This window comes from Pan troglodytes, chromosome 1 (genome assembly GCF_028858775.2).
Source record: "Pan troglodytes isolate AG18354 chromosome 1, NHGRI_mPanTro3-v2.0_pri, whole genome shotgun sequence".
Taxonomy (NCBI): Eukaryota; Metazoa; Chordata; class Mammalia; order Primates; family Hominidae; genus Pan; species Pan troglodytes.
In genome coordinates this window covers 176,362,557-176,385,893 of record NC_072398.2, presented here as the reverse complement: position 1 = coordinate 176,385,893, position 23,337 = coordinate 176,362,557, and the positions used below count along the sequence as shown (strand labels likewise).

Genomic DNA, 23,337 nt, shown 5'->3' with positions numbered 1-23,337 from the left:
GAAACTGAGGTCTGGCCAGGGGAGGTGGTGTTCCCAGGTCACTCAGAGAGTTTGAGGGGAGCTGGGGCTACAGCTTAGTTTCCCACTTTCCTGGCCAGGATGTTTTGATTCCAGCTGCCCCAGCGACACCTGAACTCCACGTTAGGGCTGCAGGATCTCCTTGGGCCCTGGGGGATGGAGAGGGGGCAGGACGGAGGGTGGGGGTAGCTGGTTGCCTATCCCGACTTCCTCTCCAGGATGGTGAGCGGCGGTACCGAGAGGCCAGTGCCAGAAAGAAGATCCGCCTGGACAGGTGAGTAGGGGCTGAGTGGTGGGCAGAATGTGGATTCGGGGCTGTTCACGCTCCGCTGACCCCAGGGCACTCGCTTTTCTTCAGAGCTGCCTGTGCGTTGGGCCCTGGGCCGGGCCCTTTACATCCTCTCGTTTTGGTCTTATTACACAGCGGTCTTCTGGCCTGTTGTACACACGAGGACGCTGGGGACAGAGGGGTTAGGTGGCTTGCCCAGGGACACACAAATATCATCAGCAGAGTCAGAATTTGAAGCTGGCTGAGTCCAGCCGATTTTAAATCCTGTGTTCTTGCCATTGATTCTGATGCCCATTTGGCAGATGAAGAAACGTTCAGAGAGGAGATGCAGTTGTTCAAGAGGTAAAGCCACTTTGGGAGGCCGAGGCAGGCAGATCCCCTGAGTTCAGGAGTTTGAGACCAGCCTGGCCAACATGGCAAAACCCCGTCTCTACTAAAAATACAAAAATTAGCTGAGCGTGGTGGCTCTCGCCTGTAGTCCCAGTGCACCTATAGTCAGGAGGCTGAGGCTGAGGCAAGAGAATCGCTTGAACTGGGAGTTGCAGGTTGTAGCAAGCCGAGATTGTGCCATTGCACTCCAGCCTGGGCAACAGAGCAAGACTCTGTCTCAAAATAAATAAATAAATAAAAATGAAGCCAGGTGTGTCTGACTCTGCTGTGAAAGCATTTATGGACTTTAGAGGCTGTAAGCACAGCAGGGATCACAAGCTGTTGTTAGTAAGAAAGTGTGCATCTATGGCATTTACTGAGCATTTACTGTGTGCCAAGCACTGTTATTGTGATGACCCCATGAGGCAGGGGTGACTGCTGATCCCATTTCACAGATGAGGACACAGCAGCACCAGGGTGAGGTCACTCAGCAGGGGTATGGGGTGTGGGGATCGAGCCTTAGACGCCATACCCTTCCTTGCTGGCTCGCTCCCACCTCTGAGCTTTCCCTGGTGTAGGGGCCGAGCTGGTGTGCCCTCAGCTGCTGTGTCCTGTGTGACCATCCAGCCTCCCTACCCAGACAGGAGTCTCCCACTCTGCTGGGCTCAGCACAGGGCCTAGCACAGAGTAGGCCTGCAGTAGAGTCTGTGGAAAGTGCTGAACTTCCAGGGGACCCAGGTTGTCATCTTCTCTCCTTCCCAGGAAGTACATCGTGTCCTGTAAGCAGACAGAGGTGCCCCTCTCTGTCCCCTGGGACCCTAGCAACCAGGTAAGGCTCTCTGCTCTGAGAGGACAGTCTTCAGACCCACCGGGCCCCCACCCTTCCCTGCTTGTCAGAACGGGTTTGGAGGAAGGCCGGGGAGAGCAGGATATGAATGACACGTCTCATGATTGCTACCATTAGCAAAGAGCTGGCCTGCGTCCCTGTTTGGTAGGTGGCAGCGGAGACCCTGAGAGGCAGAGTAGCTTGTCCAGGGTCACACAGTGGGTCTAGCCAAGCCCAAGCCTGGACCTCCCTTCTCAACGCCCAGGACTCTTTCCAAAGCACCTGCCGCACCACCCCCCCACCGCCCAACCCATTCCTGGCCCAGGTTCCTCTCTGGCACACCCTTGGTCTTGGCTCAGGGGCCCTGGAGGAAGGGGGCGGGGTAGTGGTAGCATCTGTGTACTCTTCCAGGTGTGCCTGAGCTACAATAACGTCTCCTCCTTGAAGATGCTTGTGGCCAAGGATAACTGGGTGCTGTCCTCAGAGATCAGTCAGGTAGCTGACCCCACCCACCCAATTTTCCTTTCTCTTCTGAGCCAGAGGTGGCTAATGGCAAGCAACAAGAACTCTCCCACACCACTTATGTCAAAAAAAGATCTCTTCAAAGAATTGGGTGAGATCAAGAAACCAGTCCAGTTATGGAAACGTACCCGCCCCTGCAGGGCCTGGAGTCGAGAACCCCTAGATTCTTCTCTCCTGCCTGCCCCCGTTCCTGTTCTCAACCACTCAGGTCTGCTGCTGTCTGACCAGGCACTTCCTCCCTCTCTGTTCTTCTGCAGTGATCACTGCAGGGATCGGGGCAGCCAGCAGGCACGCGCTTACAGGAGACCTAAGCTCTGCCAGCTGCCTGTTCCCTTAGACAAGCCACTTACTGCCTGTGCCACTGGGGCTTGGATGGGCACCTGGCTGTCAGGAACCACCGCATGTTGCCTTAGTCACTGTTTTCTTAAGCCACCTTCCTGTCCATTTGTGCTGAATTCATAATTCGTGGGGATGCAGCTGAGACTCAGAGAGGTTGAGCTGCGTGTTCACAGTCACACAGCAAGTCAGCTGTAGCCCTGAGCTTCCAGTCTCAGCCTCCAGCATCCCCATCAGTCCACTCCACCACCCAGCAAATGAGGCTGCCCTCTGTCCCATGCAGGTCCGCCTGTACACTCTGGAGGATGACAAGTTCCTCTCCTTCCACATGGAGATGGTGGTGCATGTGGATGCAGCCCAGGCCTTCCTGCTGCTCTCGGACCTGCGTCAGAGGCCAGAGTGGGACAAGCACTACCGGTGAGGGGCCAGGGTGAGGGCAGGGCAGTGTCCCTTCTCCGGCCTGATGAGGGAGAGAGTGTCTCCTTCTGTGGGTCATCCTCCATGGTGCTCTGCCCTGCTGGGGCTAGGGGTGGGTTGGAGTTCCATGTTGGGTGGGGGGTCAGGGTCATGGGTATTTTGAGCCCTTAGGGAAGAGACTGAGCACGGAATTAGAGCTGGAGGCTTGAGTTGAAGTCCTGCTTCTGTCCCAACCAGCTGTGTGACGTTGGATAAGTCAAAGTCACTTCCTTTCTGGCCTCAGTTTCTCTCTTCTTAAAATTCATGCTTGAATGGCGGGTCATGGATTCACACTCAGAGATACTGATTTTCAAACCATGTGCTGTGGAGTTCTGTGTTCCCAAAGGGGCTTCCGGAACTGCTGGGGGTGGAGTTGGAAGGATGAAGGGTGAGCGGGACATAGCATGGCCAGTTTGTTGAACTTACCAAGTTTGCTGATTTTCCTCACAAATATATTATTTTTGAATATAATGAATGATTATGAATAGAAATATGTTATTCCTTTACATACATTTGTTCCTCCAAATTTATTGATTGTTCACACGACTATCTTCTCGAATTTAGTCAAGGAAGATAAATATGTTCTTAGGAAAATAGCAAAATTTGTGTTTTTCAAGTCCCCTTAAAGTCATTTTCTGTTCTGCCATCACCGGGGCTCGGGGGCCGGGGGGGGTTCTTTGATAATTGCTTGTTATGAGGAGCCTACATTCTGGAGGATTTCCGTAAGGAGGTTCTGTGTGTTTGGAAATTCAGTCCGCTGGTCACTTGGTGAATTGTATTTTGACAAACTGGCTTTCCCCTTCCCACCCCATCTATTTTCTCCAGAGCAGGCTTGTAGCTCTTTATACATGGGCTTCTTGCTGAAGGTGTCTTTGCAAAAAGGGCCATGTTGCCTTAAAAAGCCCTGGCCCAGCTGACTCAGGCCTGCTGGTTGTCCCCTTCCAGAAGGCAGAGAGGTGATTTGGTGGTGGATGTCGTGTAGGGGGAGGGCGGTTGTGCATGTGGTAGGTGGGCTTCTTGGAGGGAGGCTGGGGTGGGCCTTGAAGGCCAGACCAAATCTTGATACTTGATGGGATTTGTGGGGGAGTGGCCTGAGGGGAAAGAGAGCCCCTAGTTTCTTCCCCATACCCTGCCTACTGCTGAGTGCAGGCAGGGGAGTGGGGGGAGGAGGCGGTGGGTCTGGACATGGCCATGTCTGCCTCTGTGTGGGTGTCCTTGTGTGGGTGCACGTGTTGGTATGAACCTGTGTATGCCCATGCATGTATGTGTCAGGTGCCTGGGCCTGGGGATACATCTCTGCCACCTGATAGCCTGGACACACCCCAGCCCTGCTTCCTTATTAGCTCTGTGGCCGTGGGCAGGTTATCTTCCTCATCTATAAGATGGGAATACTAAAAGCGTCTACAGCATGGGGCTGTTATGGAGATTAAGTGACACATGTAAAGCATTTAGAACAGCACCTGGCACTCAGTGGGCGCTCAGTAAATATTAAGAACAACTGCTAAATCATCACACATCCTTGTGGTGTCTGCACCTGCGCAGACATGTATAGACACACGTGGGTCTCTGTGTACACTGATGTCTGTCCATGTGCCTGTGCACATATGACCACATGTGTGCATGTATGTGCACATCTTTGTTCCCATGTCTGTGTGTATGTGTTCATTTACTTGCATGCATGTCTACATGTGCCTGTGTGTGCACACGCACATGTGTGTCCATCTTGGCTGGGCTTTGCTGCCTTCCTGCTGGCCGTTGCTGAGAGTACAGGGGGTGACATCCCACCACAGAAGCTGCTCAGGCACTGCAGCGTGGCGGGGCCCGGGCAGACCCGCTGCTTGCATGGGAGCTGGAAGCTTCCTGGGGCCCTGAGATCCCGGCCTCCCCACAGGAGCGTGGAGCTAGTGCAGCAGGTAGACGAGGACGACGCCATCTACCACGTCACCAGCCCTGCCCTCGGAGGTCACACAAAGCCCCAGGACTTCGTGATCCTGGCCTCGAGGCGGAAGCCTTGTGACAATGGGTGTGTGCCTATCTGCTGGGGGGTGGGGGACACAACTGGACAGGGTGGTAGGGTGGCCGCATCTCCCTCCCAGGGAGGGGCATCAGCCTGGAGCCAGAGCTCTGCTTCCCATTGGCTGTGGGGCCCCAGGCACCACTAGACTTTTCTGGGCTGCTGTGGCTTTACTATGGGTAAAATGAGGGATAGGGGCACACACTTCCCCTCTTGTCGCATTCCCTAGAGCAGGGCCACCCTTACCCAGGGTGGCTCAGGCTGCCTCGATGCAGGCCTTGGGCAGGATATTTCTCACGTGGCCACCTCCTTGGCCTCCTCCCTCTGACAGCCCTGTGTGGGCTGGAGGGCCTAAACATCTCTTTTGCTGGAGAGACAGGGACAGAAAAAAAATCCCAAAGCCCACGAGTCTTCCCCTGAGCGTTGAAGTGGAGTGGCTTTTCCAGAAAGTCCACAGTGAAGTCAGGTTGGCTCCTGGTGAATTCAGTGCTAACCCACAGGTACCTCCTCCCTCCAGCCTGGCCCTGAGCCCCGCATTGGGGCTTTAAGAGTCAATGTGCCTTGCATCCCCCTGGTGAGGAATCTGTGCTAGAGGGGGCAGGGTCTGGGCCTTGGTTGGGCAGAACAGGCCCCCACTTTCTTCTGTGGCTGACCCCTGTCCCCTTGCTACCCTTCCTTCACTCAGGGACCCCTATGTCATCGCGCTGAGGTCGGTCACGCTGCCCACACACCGAGAGACGCCAGAGTACAGACGCGGAGAGACCCTCTGCTCAGGCTTCTGCCTCTGGCGCGAGGGGGACCAGCTGACCAAGGTGAGGCTGGTCCCCCCCAACCACGCCCCCAGCCTGGCTCCACCCCCACACCACACGTGTATTGAGCTCAGCACTGCTGGGCTAGGATAGTCTCAGAGCTGGCCCCCCAGCAGGCTCCCCCTTCCAGCCTGGGGGAGCCTGAGAGTGTCAGGGGCTGAAAATGATCTAATCTGTGTACAGGTAAGTCAGAGGCCACTGCATGGTCTTGGAAAAAGCTCTGGGTGCTGAAGGCAGAAGGCCTGGGTTCTGAACTGAAATTCCATCTCACTCATCATTCACTTGGATAGCCCTTCTCATCTAGGAAAGCTTTATATGACTCTGAGGGCCCATAAAACCCAGCAGCGCAGTCTGTGTTGATGGAAAACATGGGGAGGAGGCTGAGGGAAAGCGAGGGTGGGGTACTGCAGCCTCCCCCCTCACAGCTTCTATTAGGGCCCTGCAGCCTGGGTCTGGCCTTGAGACTCACCCAGCAGAGACTCGGCCGGTGTTTGCTGAATTCATATGCTTGAACCCATGAGCGCCTCAGAACCATCCCTGGGCTAATGTCTAATGTGTCTCTACGGCCGAGATTCAGAGCTGGGCCCTGGAGACGCAGCCCCTGCCCTCCAGGGCCTCTGGCTGGCGGGGAAGATGCATGATGACAATGTGGTGTGTGGTGTGGGAAGCCAGGGTTGTCAGCGCCCGAGGAAGGGTTGGGGGAGATCAGCTGGAGGAGGTCATGCCGGGCAACTGTGTAATCTAAGACCCTGGGGAGTTGGGTTGAATATTCTGCCCTCCCAGAAGGCCAGCAAGGCTGACTCACCACCAGCCTCATGCCCACTGGGCTCCCACCCCTTCCCAGGACCCTCCCCTAGCTCGGTCCCCCTGAGCTTGGCTTCCCACCCTGCAGGTATCCTACTACAACCAGGCCACCCCAGGTGTTCTCAACTATGTGACCACCAACGTGGCCGGCCTCTCCTCTGAGTTCTACACCACCTTCAAGGCTTGTGAGCAGTTTCTCTTGGACAACCGGAATGATCTGGCCCCCAGCCTCCAGACCCTCTAGATGCCCTCAGTGGCCACATCATGCCCACTCCCACTCCATCCTGTCCCCAAGGACTCACATACAGTGCCTGGAGAAAGCCAAAGACCTTTATTTCTTCCTGCCTCCCCGTGGGAAGCCTCCGCCCTGAGGTCCGCTGGCCCACCACCCCTGGGTGCTCAGTTTCTGCCAACATCAGCCAGCAAGTCCTTGTGGTACCCCTGGGGTAGCCTGTAGTAGACTCGGGTCCTGTCCACAGCCCTAGCTGCCAGCAGTGCTGTCCTCACAGAGGCATAGTCGCCCCCAGCTGGGTTGTGCTCCACTGTGACGGTGGCCCGGGGGGAGGATGCCAGCAGCCTGGCTATGGCTCCAGCTGTGCTGTGGCCCAGCAGCATGGCCTGCATCTGGAAGGACACAGGTTGCCAGAGCCCCTGGCACAACTCTAGCATATCTGTGAGCAGCTGTTCCCTGTAGCCACTGCCCAGCACCTCCTCAGGCCAGCCTGGTGCCACAGTCACGTGGGGGAAGACCTCAGCCACAGCTGTAAGCAGCTCTCTGCCAGCCACATGGCCGGGGACCGAAAAACTCCCGTGGGAGATTTTGGCCCCAACCCACACAGGCCAATGCAAGAGGCCAAGGCTGGAGAGGCGTGCCAGCAAGGCCAGGGATGGCCGGAGGGCTGCGGGCTCCGCTATTTGCAAATGGATGCCCCAGTGTCCGGGATGTGTGGCCAGCTGCTGCAGGCAGGACTCCAGCGTCAGGATGCTGCCACTTGGAGTATGAACAATGGGCACGGGGTTTTCAGCCACAGTTCCCTCGAGGCCAGTGTTCAGCAGGATCATGCCTTCTGTGTCTGGAAGAGGCGGCAGAGGCAACAGTGTTTAGGATTTGGGTTATCATAAGGTGTTAAGAGTCCCTTGTTAAAGGGGCAGTGGGAGTTATGGGGTCATCAAGGACCTTGCCTCTCTGGAATCTGTCAACCCAGTTTTGGGCTCCACGTGGATGGGTTGCTTTATAAATGTGCCTGGTGCATGAGAAACTCTTGTTTCAGCTCTTGGCCTTTACCCATGACTCAGCTTGGGGGCCGGTGCCGGCCTTGCCTGCAGCAGTGTGGCTGAGGACTGGTCTGAAGGCCAGGAGCCCTGTGCTCTTGACATCACTGTACTCCCTCTCCCTCCCCGCAACCCTGCCCCACCTTGCATCCAGGGTATGGTGTAAATAAACCCATGTTGCCATGGCAACAGAGACCGGCGGTACCTACCCCAAGCAAAGGACACCCCTGCAGATGAGCTGGGAGCACCAGGGCTGAAGGGTAGACCTTACCTGGGAGGGTTATTGTTGCTGTTTTACTGCTGCCCTGGACGTCAGGAACCAGCCACTCCACATTCAGACCGTCATCCCCGGGCAGCTGGAGAAGAGGGATCAGGCTGCCTCCCGTGTAGTACATTGGTTTCCGTGTGGCATTCACTGTGGGGCCCCAAATCGCCAAGGTGAAGTGGCTGCCATTCACGGAACACCTTACCTGGTTGCTAGGGTCCCATAGGCCACAGCTCTACGGGCATCCTCTCTAAGCCTCATTGCACCCTGCCAAGTAGCTCTCATTTCCTTGCTTTGTAGACTAGAAGAAGTGACTTGCCCAAGGTCTTATAAGCAGTAAGCAAAGTTGCTGGGAGTGGAACCTGATGGGACCAGGTCTGCCTGGCCCCAGAGCTGGTATCCTTCCCGCTCGCTTAGGTGGCTCCCATGGCAGGAATGCTGAGTCTGATGGGGCCCCTTTGAGATGGCTTAACTGCGGCTCTTCTGGGTTCGGGGTCAAGGGAATGAGGGGTTTGGATGGTGGCATCTGATCACTGCTTAACGAATACAGTGGAGGCCTCTGAAACATTAGAGTAACCAGCAGTGGAGCTGTGCACCAAGGGAAATAATGGGGGGTTTGGAATTTGCTGGTTTCCTACCTGCTGGGCCACATACAAGCTGAGTGACTGTATAAATTCCTGAACTGTTTTGAGCCGCTGTTTCTCTATAAAATGGAATCCCTCAGTTTCTCTATAAAATGAATGTGTGGGTCAGGCAGGTGGCTCATGCCTGTAATCCCAGTACTTTGGGAGGCCAAGGCAGGCGGATCACCTGAGGGCAGAAGTTCGAGACCAGCCTGGCCCAACATGGTGAAACCCCATCTCTATTAAAAATACAAAAATTAGCTGGGCATGGTGGCGCAGGAGAATCGCTTGAACCCAGGAGGCGGAGGTTGCAGGGAGCCGAGATTGCGCCGCTGCACTCCAGCCTGGGTGACAGAGTCAGACTACATCTCAAAAAAAAATAAATAAATAAAAATAAAATGGATGTTTGAAGCTTAGCATACCATCCCAGGGCCTGGCACACAAAATGCAGCCGCCTCCTTTCCCACCCCGGCCTTCCCCCTTCTGATATCCCTTCCACCCAGCTCTGCTCCAGTGCCCACCAGGTGCTGCTCCATGCAGAATCCAGCCCACACCACCCTTCCCAGTTCCTCTCCTTACAGGCCAGCTGCTTGAACTGTGACAGGAGAGGCTCAAAGATGTCATAGTAGACTTGGTGGACAGCAGTGTTATCCCGGACGTAGAGCAGATCTTCCACCGACATGGGGTCCGAGGCAGCCTGCCACAGCGTCAGGCTGTACCTGGGGACACGAGAGCTGGCTCGGTGCCTGTCTGGGCCCAGCAAGACCCTCAGCCCCACTCCTGTGCTCAGAACTGGTTGTCAGCTGAGCCCAGGGTAGAGCATCTGTCCTCCAGTCGCCCACCTGCCACTTCTCCCTGAGTCCTACCCCTTCCCAAGGGCAGGAGCCAGAGGGAATTCAGGAAAGATGACTGAAAGCAGAGGCCCAGGAGGGAGGGGGAGCCTGTGCTGCCTCCTCACTTGCAGTGTCTATTTCTGAGTCCTGTCTTAGGAAAGGGGCAGGACAGATGGGGGAGGGTGTGGAAGGGTGGGTCAGGCGTCAAGAGGGGGAGGGGGCAGCTTTGGGAGTCCTGTGGAAGGTAGGGGGGATAGTGGGGGCAGGGGAGTCTCTAAATTCCTATAGGGCTATCCTAGGGCGGTGGTTGAAGGCACAATCTGTGTAGCCCCAGGGGTACAGCTGGCTCCTATTGGAGGAAGCTGTGGGGAGACAAATTGTGTCTTGGTATAAATATTTTCCAGAGGGCAGAGAATTACCCACCAATGAAAGGGCTCTCTTGGGAGGTAGTGAGTAGCCCGTCACCAGAGGTATGCAAGCAGAAAGCAGGGACTCTGTAGAGGGCATGAGCACCAGCAGGGGTTGGACAAAATGACCTTTAAGACCCTTCCAGCCATGAGCTTCTGGGATCTTGCTGGGGGCATCAGTGCCTCCAGGAGGGTGGGGGTGGGTTTGGTGGTTTTCACCTCTCAGATTGGCTCAGCAGCCAGCTGAAGTGGGGCCAGGCGACCCGCACCATGGAAGACCGCACAGGGAAGGTGACCCTCTGGGGCACCTCTCCCACCAGCTCGTGCATCTTCTCCACCATGGCTTGGGTGTATGTCCTGTTTGGGGACGTGGACACGTAGAAGGTGGTCCAGCCTGGAGACAGGGTAGCCTTGGGATACTTCTCCTGGACCAGGGCCAGGAACCTGCAAAAAAATCAGAGATGTTGGTCTCACGGAGCTGCAGCGGCCCCTTCCTCTCCTCTGGGGTCTCATCACAGTGCTAGGGAGTGGCAGAGCCTATTGGATCTATGATAAGGTCAGAAGCAGAGTCCCAAAGGACAGAATGGCTTGTTTCAGGTCCCATAAATTGGGCGTGGACTTTGGAGTCAGGGAAGTCTGGGTTCAGATCCTGATTCTGATCTTGGGCAGGTAACTCAACCTCATAGACAGCATCCCTTCCAGCAGGGCAGGCTTCTTAAACATCCCCATATAGACAGGAAACTGACTCAGAGCCCCAGCGTGTGGGAATCTGAGCTCTGCCAGCTGGGAGTCTCTGAAGTTTCTCAGGTTTTCTTTAAAAATCTCCCTCCTGCCAGGTGTGGTGGCTCACACCTGTAATCCCAGCACTTTGGGAGGCTGAGGCAGGTGAATCACCTGAGGTTGGGAGTTCGAGACCAGCCTGACCAACATGGAGAAACCCTGTCTCTACTAAAAATACAAAATTAGCTGAACGTGGTGGTGCATGGCTATAATCCCAGCTACTTGGGAGGCTGAGGCAGGAAAATCGCTTGAACCCAGGAGGCGGAGGTTGTGGTGAGCTGAGATCGTGCCATTGCCTTCCAACTTGGGCAACAGAGTGAGACTCCGTCTCAAAAAAAAAACAAAACTTTTTTTCCTGTCTTCCTGCTTTCCTCCCTCCCTCCCTCCCTCCCTTCTTTTCTTCCCTTCATATCTTTCTCTCTTTTCTTTCTATACGTGGTCTCGCTGTGTTGCCCAGGCTGGTCTCAAACTCCTGAGCTCAAGGGATCCGCTCACCTCGGCCTCCCAAAGTACTGGGATTATAGGTGTGAGCCACTGTGCCCAGCCTAAAATTTTATTTGAACTTTGCCTTGATGAAAATATTTTAGTTTTTTTCTTTGTACCTTTCTTCTTCAAAAGATGCAAATTTTAATAGGCAAATCATGTTGCCACCCACTGCCCACCCAAAAAAACCCTACTGAGTAAAATTAGCACTCCAGGAAGACAGGTCATATTTATCTTGGGCCATTGATTACATTTTCCAAACTGCTGCTTTTGGAAGGCACCTCAGCTTGAGAAGCACAATAATAAATTGGATGGATGGAGGAAGAGATGGATGGGAAAGAGCCTGGAGCTTAGAATCAGAAAGGCCTGGGTTTGAATCTTTGCTCTGCCACTTACCAGACTTAGGCAGGTCTTTTAACTTCTATAATATAGTTCCTGCATTAATAAAATGAAAGTAATACTACCTACCTCATTCTCATAAGAGTTAAACGGTGTTCTGCAAGTCAAGTGCTTAAAACAGTTCTGAGACACATAATAAACTTCGAACAAATTGAGCTTCCACTATTGTCAGCTTTATCATCTGCAATATGGGGAGAAAGCCCTAACCTGGCAGTGCTATGTAAGGATGAGATCAAAGACATTCTCTCTCTTTGTAAACTGTAGAGCACTGTGCAACTACTGTATGTGAGGGCTGTGAGCAGCGGTGCTGGAATTCATGAGGGGAATTCCAGCTGGGGAAGGAATCAAGGTTTTAGACTTCTCTAGCAGGCCAAATCCTGTGCTGGTCACTGGGGAATACAAGGGGGCACTTGGCCCTGTCTGCCCTCCAGGAGTTCAATGTAGTAGGGGTGACAAATCTGTGAACACCCAGTGACAGCCCCATGAAGTCAGGGCTGTGTTAGAAGGAAGTGTCGGGGTTGAGGGGCCCAGAGGAAGTCCTGCAGTGGCCTAAGATGTCAAGGAAGTTTCTAGGAGATAATGACTGGCCAGTGGTTTGTCAGAAAAGTGGGGAAAGGCATTGGAGGAAGAGGGAACAGCATGTGCAAAGGCTCAGAGGTGAGGCTATATATAGTATGATTGGAGACAAACTCAGAGGTCCCCTAAGATCCCCATCCTGTGGTAGGTGTTGACAGAAGACGGCTGGACACAGCTGGGACAGAGAGGCGAACACTCACTGTGTGGCATTGACCTCAGTTGAGATGAGCATGTTGGGGCCCTTTAAGATGTCAGCGTTGATCCATATGGGCCGCCGGACTTTGCCTTCCTCTGTCAGCCGCCGCAGGAGGTCCAGGGAGGGGCCCACGGCCTTGATGTTCTTGAAGTCCAGTTTGATGCCTGTGGGGAAAGGAACAAGGGCTTGGGGAAATGGCGAAGGAACTAGGAATACATGACTCCCTGGGCAGAAAGCAGAGCGGGTGTGTGTGTGCGCGTGTGCGTGCACAGTGGAGTCACGGGAGGGCGGAAGGACCAGCACCACATCCCTGCAGGGTGTGAGGAAGGCCTTTCGAAGAGACCCAGCTAACTCAGAGAAGAAGGGCCTGCCTCTAGAGGAGTTCCCATCTCCTGCGGGGAGGAAACAGAGGCCAGGTAAGGACTTGGGCTTGTGGCTGCTGCAGCTGGGAATCAAGTCTCTGCTGAAAAAGGGCTGTGGTTCCTGAGCACGGCAGACTCAGAGGGTCCTAAACCACCAGAGCCTGTAGGGAGGTTACTCAGCTTCCAAGAAGGTGCATTTGAGTAGAGGAGGAGATCTCTGCAGAGAAAGGACTTGGTACTTTTCAAGGTGGTGAGGAGATGAGGCTAGGAAGATATAGAGGGATGTTGAAAGCCAGGCCAAGATCACACTTTTTCCTGAGGACAATGGGGAGCCACGGAGGGTTAAAAGAGAGGCGTGGCATGACAAAACTGGTGTTTTGAAAAGATCCCTCAGGTGCGTGTGTGTGGTCATGGTAGTCAAGGGAAGCCTGGAAGGGCTGAATTTGGGGCAGGAAGCCAGTGAGGAGGGAGGTCCTGGAGAGATACAATGTGGCTGCGACTAGATGGGGGCAGGGTTAGGGGTTAGGATTGGTGGATGCAGCAACTGAGTTGCCGTGAGGATGAGGGAGAGGGAGGCATTATGGTGATGCCTGGATTCTGACTGTGACTGGTGAAGGGGTGCAGAGGGGAAGGGTGGGACTGGGCTTTGAACACGTTGCGTCCAGTTCTGTGGATACAGGAGGAAGCACTCTGAGCATGCGTGGCACTTTGCAGTTCACACTGTACTGCCGGCTGTCTCCCCTGTGTGTCTAGGAGAAAACACCAGGACCTGCACTGACACGCTCCCCATCTCGCCTAGTCCTCACTGAGCCTGGGCATCTATAACATTGTGATGAGAAAGCCAAGGCAATGAGCACCTCGTGTCAGGGCTGGACTTGCTTCCCAGTGAGGGATCTCTGCACATGCTGCCCCAGGGCCAGAGGGCTGGGGGCCGGAGAGGGTTTCCAGAGAGGCCCTTACCCTTTTGGGAAGAGCCCAGCACAGCGTCCAGCCACTGCTCCAGTGTGTTGTCACTGTAGATAGCCGGGGGGTGTGCCATGATGGGAACTCCTGTCTCATTGGCTGTGCCGAGCCCTTCTACATTGACGTCAGCCTCCAGGACTGTGATGTTGCCTGTGGAAGGGGCAACAACTCAGTGAGTTCCTTTTTTTAAAAAAAGAAAACTTCTTTCTCATCATAAAAGCATTACAAATTACAGAACATTTGAGAAATACAGAAAAGTGGAAGAGGAAAATATTCACCCACACTTCCATCATAGTTTCACATTTTGATGGATTTTTTCTTCCATTTTCTTCTATGCATAGGTTTTTTTTTTTTTTTTTTTTTTTGGAGACGGAGTCTTGCTCTATCGCCCAGGCTGGAGTGCAGTGGTGTGATCTTGGCTCACTACAACCTCCACCTCCCAGTTTCAAGCAATTCTTGAAATTCTCCTGCCTCAGCCTCCCAAGTAGCTGGAATTTACAGGCGTGTGCCACCATGCCTAGCTAATTTTTGTATTTAGTGGAGACGGGGTTTCACCATATTGGCCAGGCTGCTCTCAGAACTCCTGACCTCAAGTGATCCGCCCACCTCAGCCTCCCAAAGTGCTGGGATTACAGGCGTGAGCCACCGCGCCCGGCCCTATGCATAGTTTTTACACAGTTGAGACTCCACTGCATTTATAATTTTTTGTTTTTTCAACATTATGACACATTTCCACGATCTTTTTTTATGCATCTCTTTAGAGCAAACAAGGCAAAAAAACAAAAAGCTTCAAAAGCCCTGGTTGAGGGTGTTCACTGCCACGTAGTTGATCATCCCCCATTCCTGAGATGCTTTGGTAAGTTTCTGATTTTTGCTATTAGTCTTGCTATGTTGCCCTGTCTGGTCTTGAACTCCTGGGCTCAAGCAATCCTCCCACTTTGGCCTCTCAAAGTGTTGAGATTACAGGTGTGAGTCTCAGTGCCCAGCCCACAGGGTCATTTTTAAAGCCCATGTTATCAAACTGCTTTCCGGAAAAGTTGTTCTGATTCTTGTTCCTGCACAAGGTTGCCCATCTCACCGCATCATCACCGACACTGAGTTATCTTTTAGCTTCACATAGTTAACTCAATCAGGTGGACATCTTCTGATTCCTGCCTTTAAGAATTCAGTCTAGGAGGGAGCTCAGACCTTTCTAATGGGAAGCTGTCTCTAGAAAATCATGCAAGGGGCACTCACACTTGAAGAGTGTAGTGGAGGGGAGACGGGCCGCTTTTGGCCCTTGCAGCATCACAAACGACTGATGCCAGAAGGGGCCTTTTCTCCTGCTTTCTCCCTGACTCCTGACCATTCTTCTCACCTCTAGCACTGCTTCCCTGCAAGTCTGTTCTCTATAGAGCCAGCAAAGTGAGTGTCCTAAATATGTACCTGATCATGTCACTTCCTGTTAAAAAAGGCCAGAAAACCTACCCATTGCTCTAAACATGAAACCCGAACTCTTTATCATAGTCTTCGTGGTCTGTACAATCAGGGCCTGCCAGATTTTCCAATTTCATCTCACCTTCCACTCTCCTTCATTCTCTGAGTTCCAGGCACCCAGCTTCTCCAACTTTAACATGCACATAGATCCCCCAGGAACTGTAAAAATGCATGTTCTGATCACTAGGTCTGCGGCAGGGCCTGAGATTCTTTTTCTTTCTTTTTTTTTTTTTTATGAAGTCTCGCTCTGTTGCCCAGGCTGGAGTGCCGTGGCGTGATCACGGCTCACTGCAACTTCTGCCTGCTGGGTTCAAGCGATTCTCCTGCCTCAGCCTCCTGAGTAGCTGGGACTACAGGTATGCACCACCACCATGCATGGCTAATTTTTGTACTTTTAGTGGAGACGCGGTTTCACCATATCAGTCAGCCTTGTCTCAAACTCCTGACCTCAGGTGATCCACCAGCCTCAGCCTCCCAAACTGCTGGAATTACAGGCATGAGCCACCAGGCCTGGCCCGAGATTCTGCATTTTTAACACACTCCCCAGGGATGCGCCTGCTGCTGGTCCATGGGCCACACGTTGGGTAGCAAGGCTTTAATTTGTTTTGTCCTCCCCATCTCTGGGCTGTTGCCTGGCAACACTCTTCTCTCAACTTTACTATGGCACCTCCTGCTCATCCTTTAGTGTTGGCTTAAAAAAATCACCTCCTCAGCCGGGTGCAGTGGCTCATACCTGTAATCCTAGCACTTTGGGAGCCCGAGAAGGGCGGATCACTTGAGTTTAGGAGTTCAAGACTAGCCTGGTCAACATGGTGAAAACCCATCTCTACTAAAAATACAAAAATTAGCCAGGCATGGTGGTGGGTTCCTGTAATCCCAGCTACTCGGGAGGCTAAGGCAGGAAGAATCACTTGAACCTGGGAGGTGGAGGTTGCAGTGAGCCAAGATCACACCAGTGCACTCCAGCCTGGGCAACAGAGCAAGATCCTGTCTCAAAACAAACAAACAAACAAAAACTCTTTTCACCTAAAAAATTGTGACTTGCCTTCCAGAGGCTGAACCTGGGGGCTGACTTGCTTGGGGGTGGGAAGTGAAGGAGGATAAAGAGATGAGAGGAAAGGATTTGTTTCCTGTGGCCACAGCTGTAGCCCTGGTCCTCAGGAAGCCATATTCAGGAGGGAAGGGGACATGCAGTCAATAGCCCTCCTTGTGCCAGCTTTACCCATCTGCAGGAGCTCGTGGTGGCTGTGTGCAGACCGTGAATTGACACTGCCAGCTTCCAGTCCCCACCCTAACACTTTCCAGCTGTGTGATCTTGGGAAGGTTATTTGATCTTTTTTTGCCTGTTTCCTCATCTACAAGAATTAAATAATAAAATATCCCTGGTTAGGCATTCACTAAGTGTTAATTATTTATATGGAGTTGATTGCTTAACTAGTGTAAGGGGCCATCTGGTATATTTCTGTTGCTTCAGCGTAATTATTAATAATGACCTCAAAAGAGCCCTGCTTTGGTTGATTTGGTCATTCTACCAGCCCTCAGACCTCAGTTTCCTTGTCTGAAATGGAAGGAGTTTGCTTGAGCAGTGGTTCTCAAAGTTGGTCCTGGGGCCAGCAGCCTCAGCATCACTTGGGGGTGGGGCCAGCAGCCTGTGTCTTCTGAAACGTGCCCGGGTTTGAGGACTGTTCCCTTCATCTTTTATAGCTACTGCTTTAAAGTTCACTAGCATGTTCGTGAACATTATCTACTGAGCTTCCCAACAGCCCTGAAGGAGAGGGTGGGGGTCAAGCGTCATGCAGTGGCTTGGAGCGTGCACTCTGGGGCTGACCACTCTGGGCTCCAATGTTGGCTTAACTGCTTTCAGACAGTGTAACCTTGGCTAAGTCACCTAACTTTTCTGAGCCTCTATTTTTCTCCTGTAAAATGTTACCCATGAAACAGGTTGCATGGTAGTCCCAGGAGAACCTGTGTGTAATGTGCGCCCAGTGAGCCTTGGCCCACTGGTTACTGTAACCATTTTTGAAGTGCAGATTTCTGGCTTCTTGAGGCTTTGAAGTTAAAGGCTTCCTTACAGTTTCGTCCCTGACAGGTCGAGGAAGGGGTAGCTGGGAGGGAGGACAGTATAGTCATTACTTTGGAGTCAGACATGTGGTTTAAATCTAAGCTCAGAGTTTGTCAGCTGCACAACCTTGAGCTGGTCACTTAACCCCTCTGAGCCCCTATTTCCTCATGCTGAAAGACATGTAAACAGCCATCATGCCACCACAGTGACCAGTGTCTGATCCTCACTTCTCTCCCTCTGTCTTCTCTATCCCCTGCCCTGGCCTGCCTCAGTCTTGGCAGCTGGACTTACTGTTCAGGGCAGCTGTCATGGCTTTCTTGCTGTTGGCTGCGTGGTACCAGGTGACCTCCAAGGCATCTCGCCGGCTGATCTGGCCCAGGCTCAGCAGGTAGTCCAGCATGTCGGCATCAGGGCTGCAGGCCTCCAGCTCACTGCCTGGAAGGAATCCCAAGGGGCTGTTAGCATCTGTCCTCGCCCCAGCCCAAGACTCATGTTTGTTCATCCCATGACCTTCCCTGGGCTCCCACTGTGTCCAGTACCCCATCTGGCAGAGGGACGGTGAGGCTCAGACTCACTGGTGCTACAATAGAGGGAAATGAATGGGCTCCTTGGGCCCAAGGAAGCCTCATTACCAGCCTGAGGCAGTCAGGAAAGGGGGGCAGGTTCACAGAAAAGGGAACACTTAAGGAAGACCTTGAAGGATGGGTGTAAATTTCACAGAAAAGGGAGAATAGGTTATTCCAGACAGAGAGAAAGCAAAGGCTTGGCTTCAGGAGAGTGCAGTTGCCTGAAGAGCCATTGGCCTGGTAGAGATGGAACATAAAAGTGGAATGTGGAAAGATTGGAAGAGTGGGCCGGGCATGGTGGCTTATGCCTGTAATCCCAGCACTTTGGGAGGCCGAGGTGGGTGGATCACCTGAGATCAGGAGTTCGAGACCAGCCTGGCCAACATGGTGAAACCATGTCTCTACTACACATACAAAAATTAGCTGGATGGACGTGGTGGCAGGAGCCTGTAATCCCAGCTACTCGGGAGGCTGAAGCAGGAGAATCACCTGAACCCGAGAGGTGGAGGTTGCAGTGAGCCGAGATTGCACCACTGTACTCCAGCCTGGATGACAGAAAGAGACTCTGTCAAAAAAAAAAAAAAAAAAAAAAGGCTGGGTTTGGTGGCTCACACCTGTAATCCTAGCACTTTGGGAGGCCGAGGTGGCTGGATTGCCTGAGCTCAGGAGTTCAAGACCAGCCTGGGCAACATGGCGAAACCCCATCTCTACTAAAAATACAAAAAATTAGTTGGGTTTAGTGGCATGCGCCTGTAATCCCAACCACTGGGGAGGCCAAGGCAGAGAATCACTTGAACCTGGGAGACAGAGGTTGCAGTGAGCCGGAGATCATGCCACTGCACTCCATCCTGGGTGATACAGTGAGACACTGTCTCAAAAAAAAAAACAAACCTGTGTGCGGTGGCTGACGCCTGTAATCCCAGCACTTTGGGAGACCGAGGCAGGCGGATCACCTGAGTTCAGGAGTTCACGATCAGCCTGGCCAACATGGTGAAACCCCATCTCTACTAAAAATAGAAAAATTAGCTGGGCGTGGCGGTCCATGCCTGTAATCCCAGCTACTGGGGAGGCTGAGGCAAAAGAATTGCTTGAACCTGGGAGGCGGAGGTTGCACTGAACCCAGATCATGCTACTGCACTCCAGCCTGGGCGACAGAGCAAGACTCTGTCTCAAAATAAATAAATAAATAAATAAAGTTTAAAGAAAAGATAAAAGATTGGAAGAACGTTGGGATCAGGTTGTGAATAGCCTTGAACTTTAGCAAAGGAGTTGGTGTGTGCTGAGGGCAGCGAGCGAGGGTTGCTTGGAAAGATCTGGGCTGCAGAGCTAACATGAGCTGACAAAAGCAGGCAGAGGGACCTTGTAAGAGGGGTCCAGGAGGAGACTTCGAAGCTTCTCACAGGGCAGGGCTGGAGGGATGGAGGGCAGAGGGCAGAAAGGCAGAACCCTTGAGGCTCAGGACTGAGAAACACAGGCATGTGGTGGGGACATGGTGGCTACTCCAGGTACCTGTGTGAATGGAGGAGCCCTTCACTGAGAGGCTGCAGGGGCGAGCAGCTGTTGGGGGGAAGAGATGAGCTCAGCCTAGTCTGCTGAGTTTGAGATTGCTTGTGTGACTCCCAAGAAGGGCACAGGAGGAAGGTCTGGACTGAAAGCCAAGATCTGATGGTCTTCAGGCAAGTGAAGTAGGAAAAAAGGTTAAAGGGGGCCAGGCACAGTGGCTCATGCCTGTAATCCCAGCACTTTGGGAGGCCAAGGTGGGCAGATCACCTGAGGTCAGGAGTTCAAGACCATCCTGGCCAACATGGTGAAACCCCGTCTCTAGTAAAAATACAAAAGAATTAGTCTGGTGTGGTGGTGCCCACCTGTAATCCCAGCTACTTGGGAGGCTGAGGTGGAAGAATTGCTTGAACTCAGGGGGTGGAGGTTGCAGTGAGCCGATATCATGCCACTGCACTCTAGGCTGAGTGACAGAGTGAGACTCTGTCTCAAAAAAAAAAAAAAAAAAAAAAAAGCCAGGTATGGTGGCTCATGCCTGTAATCCCAGAACTTTGGGAGGCCATGATGGGCAGATCAGGAGGTCAAGAGATCAAGACCATCCTGGCCAACATGGTGAAACCCGTCTGTACTAAAAATACAAAAATTAGCTGAGCGTGGTGGCACACGCCTGTAGTCCCAGCTACTCCGGAGGCTGAAGCAGGAGAATCTCTTGAACCTGGGAGGCGGAGGTTGCAGTGAGCCAAGATCACACTCCAGCCTGGCGACAGAGAGAGACTCCGTTTAAAAAAAAAAACCCACAAAAAATTAGCTGGGTATGGTTGCACACGCCTGTGATCCCAGCTACCTGTGGGGCTGAGGCAGGAGAACCGCTTAGATCCAGGAGGCCGAGGCTGCAGTGAGTTTAGATTGCACCATTGCACTACAGCCTGGGGGACAAGAGTGAAAACTCCGTCTCAAAAAAAAAGTAGTTAACGGGACTTTCTGCTGGGGAAGTCAACGGGACTTTCTGCTGGGGATGAAGTCATGTAGGGTTGGGGGATGGAAGAGAGAAAGAGCTGTGGATGGGGAATGAGGCTTGGTGGGGACGAGGGCTCAAGAAGAGCTGGTTGGCCAGGCATGATGACTCACACCTGTAATCACAGCACTTTGAGAGGCTGAGGCGGGTGGATCACCTGAGGTCAGGAGTTCGAGACCAGCCTGGCCAACATGGTGAAACCCCATCTCTACTAAAATTACAAAAAATTAGCTGGGCGTGGTGGCAGGTGCCTGCAATCCCAGCTACTCGGGAGGCTGAGGCAGGAGAATCGCTTGAACCTGGGAGGCGGAGGTTGCAGTGAGCCGAGAATCGTGCCATTGTACTCCAGCCTGGGCAACAAGAGCAAAACTCCGTCTTAAAAAAAAAAAAAAAAAAAAAGGGACTGGTCAGAGCTGTAAGTGGGAAGTGGGGATAAGGAGCGAGCGATGAGGGAAGCCACTCAGGATGACATGGGGGGAGGCACCTACCTGGCCGCCGCAGGGTGATGGCAAGGACTATTGCGGCAATGACCACCACAGACACACAGGTAATGCCGGCAAACACCCACTTGACCTGATTCTTTGACAACTGCTCCCTGCAGACCATGGCGACGCTCTCTGGGGAATGCCCCCAACTCCTTGCAGCCCAGAGTCCCTGAGGCTCCCTGCAGCTGGGATCCTGTGGGAGGCAGGAGCTCCCAGCAGCACCTAATTCTCCACCAGGCCTGGTCTGTTCTGCAGCCCTGTAATATCCCCTCTGGAGATAACCCCTGAAGCCCCTCCTCCCTCCCCGCCCCAATCCTCTTCCCCACACCCTCCCAGGATCTTAACAGGCTAACCAGAAAATCTACCATCCCTAAAATGACCTTTGAGCACAGTAAGAGGCAGCAGAGAATGTTGGACCGAGCCCCGATCCCTGGCTGTCTGCCCCTGCCCGGGAGTCAGGAGACCATTCCCAGCCCCTGTTGCTTTTCTGGAGTCCTGGAGCAAGTGTCTGCCCCTCTCTGGGCTTCATTTCCTTCCGTGTAAAAGGAGGCACTAGAATGGGTGATCCCGAACATTCTGTTCTTTCCCTTTCTAACTCCAGGCTTTCTGCTCTGCCCTCAGGGAATCCTGCATTATCAGGCAAGGGTGGTGACAAAGACAGATTAGATCTGCATAAGGGGCAATAATCTTCCTTTCATCTGAGATTATGGTTAACAGATTATCTACCTGGGATAGAAATTGATAGTCCTGGCATGCTGGCATGGGTTACTGCAGGCCGGTTCTGGGGCAGCGAATCCATGGGGAAGGGGCTGAGTCACCACTTCATGCAGAGGGAGTTCTGGGGGCCCTGGTATGGGAAGCAAGTTAGAGGCTGCCCCTATTCTGAGGACCCCAGAATTTAAACGAGTCCAAGAATCACCTGTAACGTGCACGGAGACTTCAGCGTCTACACATTGGGGCTCACAGAGAGATCCGGAATGTGAGGCTGTGATAGGCCACCCGAGGCAGAGCAGGGCAGTTGGTGGCTTTGATTGTGTGTGTGAAAGGGTGTCTAGAATGATGCCCAGGTGGGCAGATGGCCGGGACTGAGGGGTGGAGGGGCAGGGTGGGAGGGATTTTGGTCATGGGGCTTGTCGTGGGTCATTCCTGAGTCGATTTTCCTGCCTCGGCCTCCCTGAGGAGGGAACTGGATATAGAGGCTGTGGGCTCAGGACTGAGATTAGGGCCAAAGACAAGGGCATGAGCATCATTTTCTGGCCAAAGCGAAGAGAGAAAGGGATGGAGGCTGACTTCTGGGGACCACTGACAGGCGGAGAGTTGGAGGAAGAGGCATCAGTAGAGGAGAGGGGACAGCAGAGGGCGGTGAGGGGTGTCAATGGGAAGGTCAAGAAGAAAGGAGTGGTCAGCCAGGCTGGGAGATGGAGCCCAATAAGGACAGCAAGGCCCCCGATGCTGGCCAGGACAGTTTCCCTGGATCAGTGGGGAGGGCAGAGGTCAGAGCAGAGCCTGTTTAGAGGGGCCAGGAAAGACCAGAGAGGCTGAAGGTACAGGAGGGAGAGGCACTGGGACAAAGTGAGGATGGGAGCAGGAGGACCTGGTGCTCAGGGGGTGCTATTCTGTAGGATGTGGGGAAGGGTGGGCATTGTGAGTGGTGAGTCTGGGGGTGCTGGTTGGGAGGTGATGTGGTGAAGGGGGACAATGAGGGAGAGGTTTGAGGACAGGGAGTTTCTGTTGGCTGGTCGGGGCATGTGTGGTATGCCTACAGGGATCCAACAAGACCCAAGCTGTGGGCTGCTAGATGGACAGGACCCCATTCAACACCCGCTCCCCACCACTGTGTATATCCGGAAATGTGAGACTGTGATGGGCCACCCGAGGCAAAGCCAGCCCTGGAGCCCAGGCTCAATTCTCAGTTCTTGGAACCTCTGGAGAGAGGGAGATCTAGTCTCTCTGGGCTTCTGGCTCATTCTCCAAATCAACTCAACAAACTCAGCAGCTGCCAGGAGCCAGGCCCTGGTGGGATGTCAGGGCTGCTGGCTGGAATGGAGCAGGGTCAGTGCTCTGGGGTCTGTTCAGGAGACAGTAAGGGAGCTGTAGACAAGCAGGAACATTTTTGTGAGTCCCCTTTCTTATTGGGGCTGCTCTCTCAGGCCACCCACTCCGGACTCCAGAATCCAAATGCTAATTGGGCCTCACCCAGATCCCTTCTGTAATAAGGCATGGAAGTGTGTGTTAACTGGGATATTATGATAGCCGCAAAAAGTTAACAGAATGACAGAAGCTACATCTCGAGTAACAACCACATATGCTTTACTCTACAGTTAAAGTCTAGAGGAAATTTCTGTTTAAGAGTTGGCCATAAAAAAGAAAAGAAAATGCCGAGCCGGGCGCGGTGGCTCACGCCTGTAATCCCAGCACTTTGGGAGGCTGAGGTGGGCGGATCACCTGAGGTCGGGAGTTCGAGACCAGCCTGACCAACATGGAGAAACCCCATCTCTACTAAAAAATACAAAAATTAGCTGGGCATAGTGGCGCATGTTTGTAATCCCAGCTACTTGGGAGGCTGAGGTAGGAGGATGGCTTGAATCTGGGAGGCGGAGGTTGCGGTGAGCCGAGATTGCGCCATTGCAC

The 23,337-nt window shown here is 53.2% G+C and overlaps 2 protein-coding genes across 10 annotated transcripts in view; one reads left to right on the top strand and one right to left on the bottom strand.

Moving 5' to 3' along the window:
- The window catches only part of ACOT11 (acyl-CoA thioesterase 11), a 94,851-nt gene that overhangs the window by 58,193 nt on the left and 13,321 nt on the right, over positions 1-23,337 (top strand). For 5 of the 9 annotated variants that reach the window (XM_016918992.4, XM_016918968.4, XM_016918976.4 and 2 more), the window contains exons 10-15: positions 237-292; positions 1,439-1,505; positions 1,914-1,997; positions 2,644-2,777; positions 4,708-4,839; positions 5,516-5,642. In XM_016918992.4, coding sequence (XP_016774481.2) covers positions 237-292; positions 1,439-1,505; positions 1,914-1,997; positions 2,644-2,777; positions 4,708-4,839; positions 5,516-5,642 — 600 coding nt within the window. Of the gene's footprint in view, positions 1-236; positions 293-1,438; positions 1,506-1,913; positions 1,998-2,643; positions 2,778-4,707; positions 4,840-5,515; positions 5,643-6,531; positions 7,703-23,337 lie in introns of those variants that run through there. The other 4 variants (XM_063801904.1, XM_001152786.5, XM_063801907.1 and 1 more) reach the window with 1 other exon arrangement.
- FAM151A (family with sequence similarity 151 member A) lies at positions 6,754-20,961 on the bottom strand. Its single transcript, XM_016919014.4, has 8 exons — positions 20,710-20,961; positions 17,432-17,575; positions 13,600-13,752; positions 12,282-12,441; positions 10,063-10,287; positions 9,183-9,322; positions 7,987-8,130; positions 6,754-7,516 (listed from the first exon to the last, which is right to left on the bottom strand). Exons 1-8 carry the CDS (start codon positions 20,825-20,827, stop codon positions 6,843-6,845), a joined length of 1,758 nt encoding a protein of 585 aa, XP_016774503.1. The 5' UTR covers positions 20,828-20,961; the 3' UTR covers positions 6,754-6,842.

Excerpts from the sequence above, each read along its gene's own strand:
- FAM151A (XM_016919014.4), bottom strand. The coding sequence starts at position 20,827 with ATGGTCTGCAGGGAGCAGTTGTCAAAGAATCAGGTCAAGTGGGTGTTT. Across the intron at positions 13,753-17,431 it reads CATGACAGCTGCCCTGAACA|GCAACATCACAGTCCTGGAG; the intron begins GTAAGTCCAGCT and ends CCCCTTCCACAG. Across the intron at positions 7,517-7,986 it reads AGCAACAATAACCCTCCCAG|ACACAGAAGGCATGATCCTG; the intron begins GTAAGGTCTACC and ends CGCCTCTTCCAG.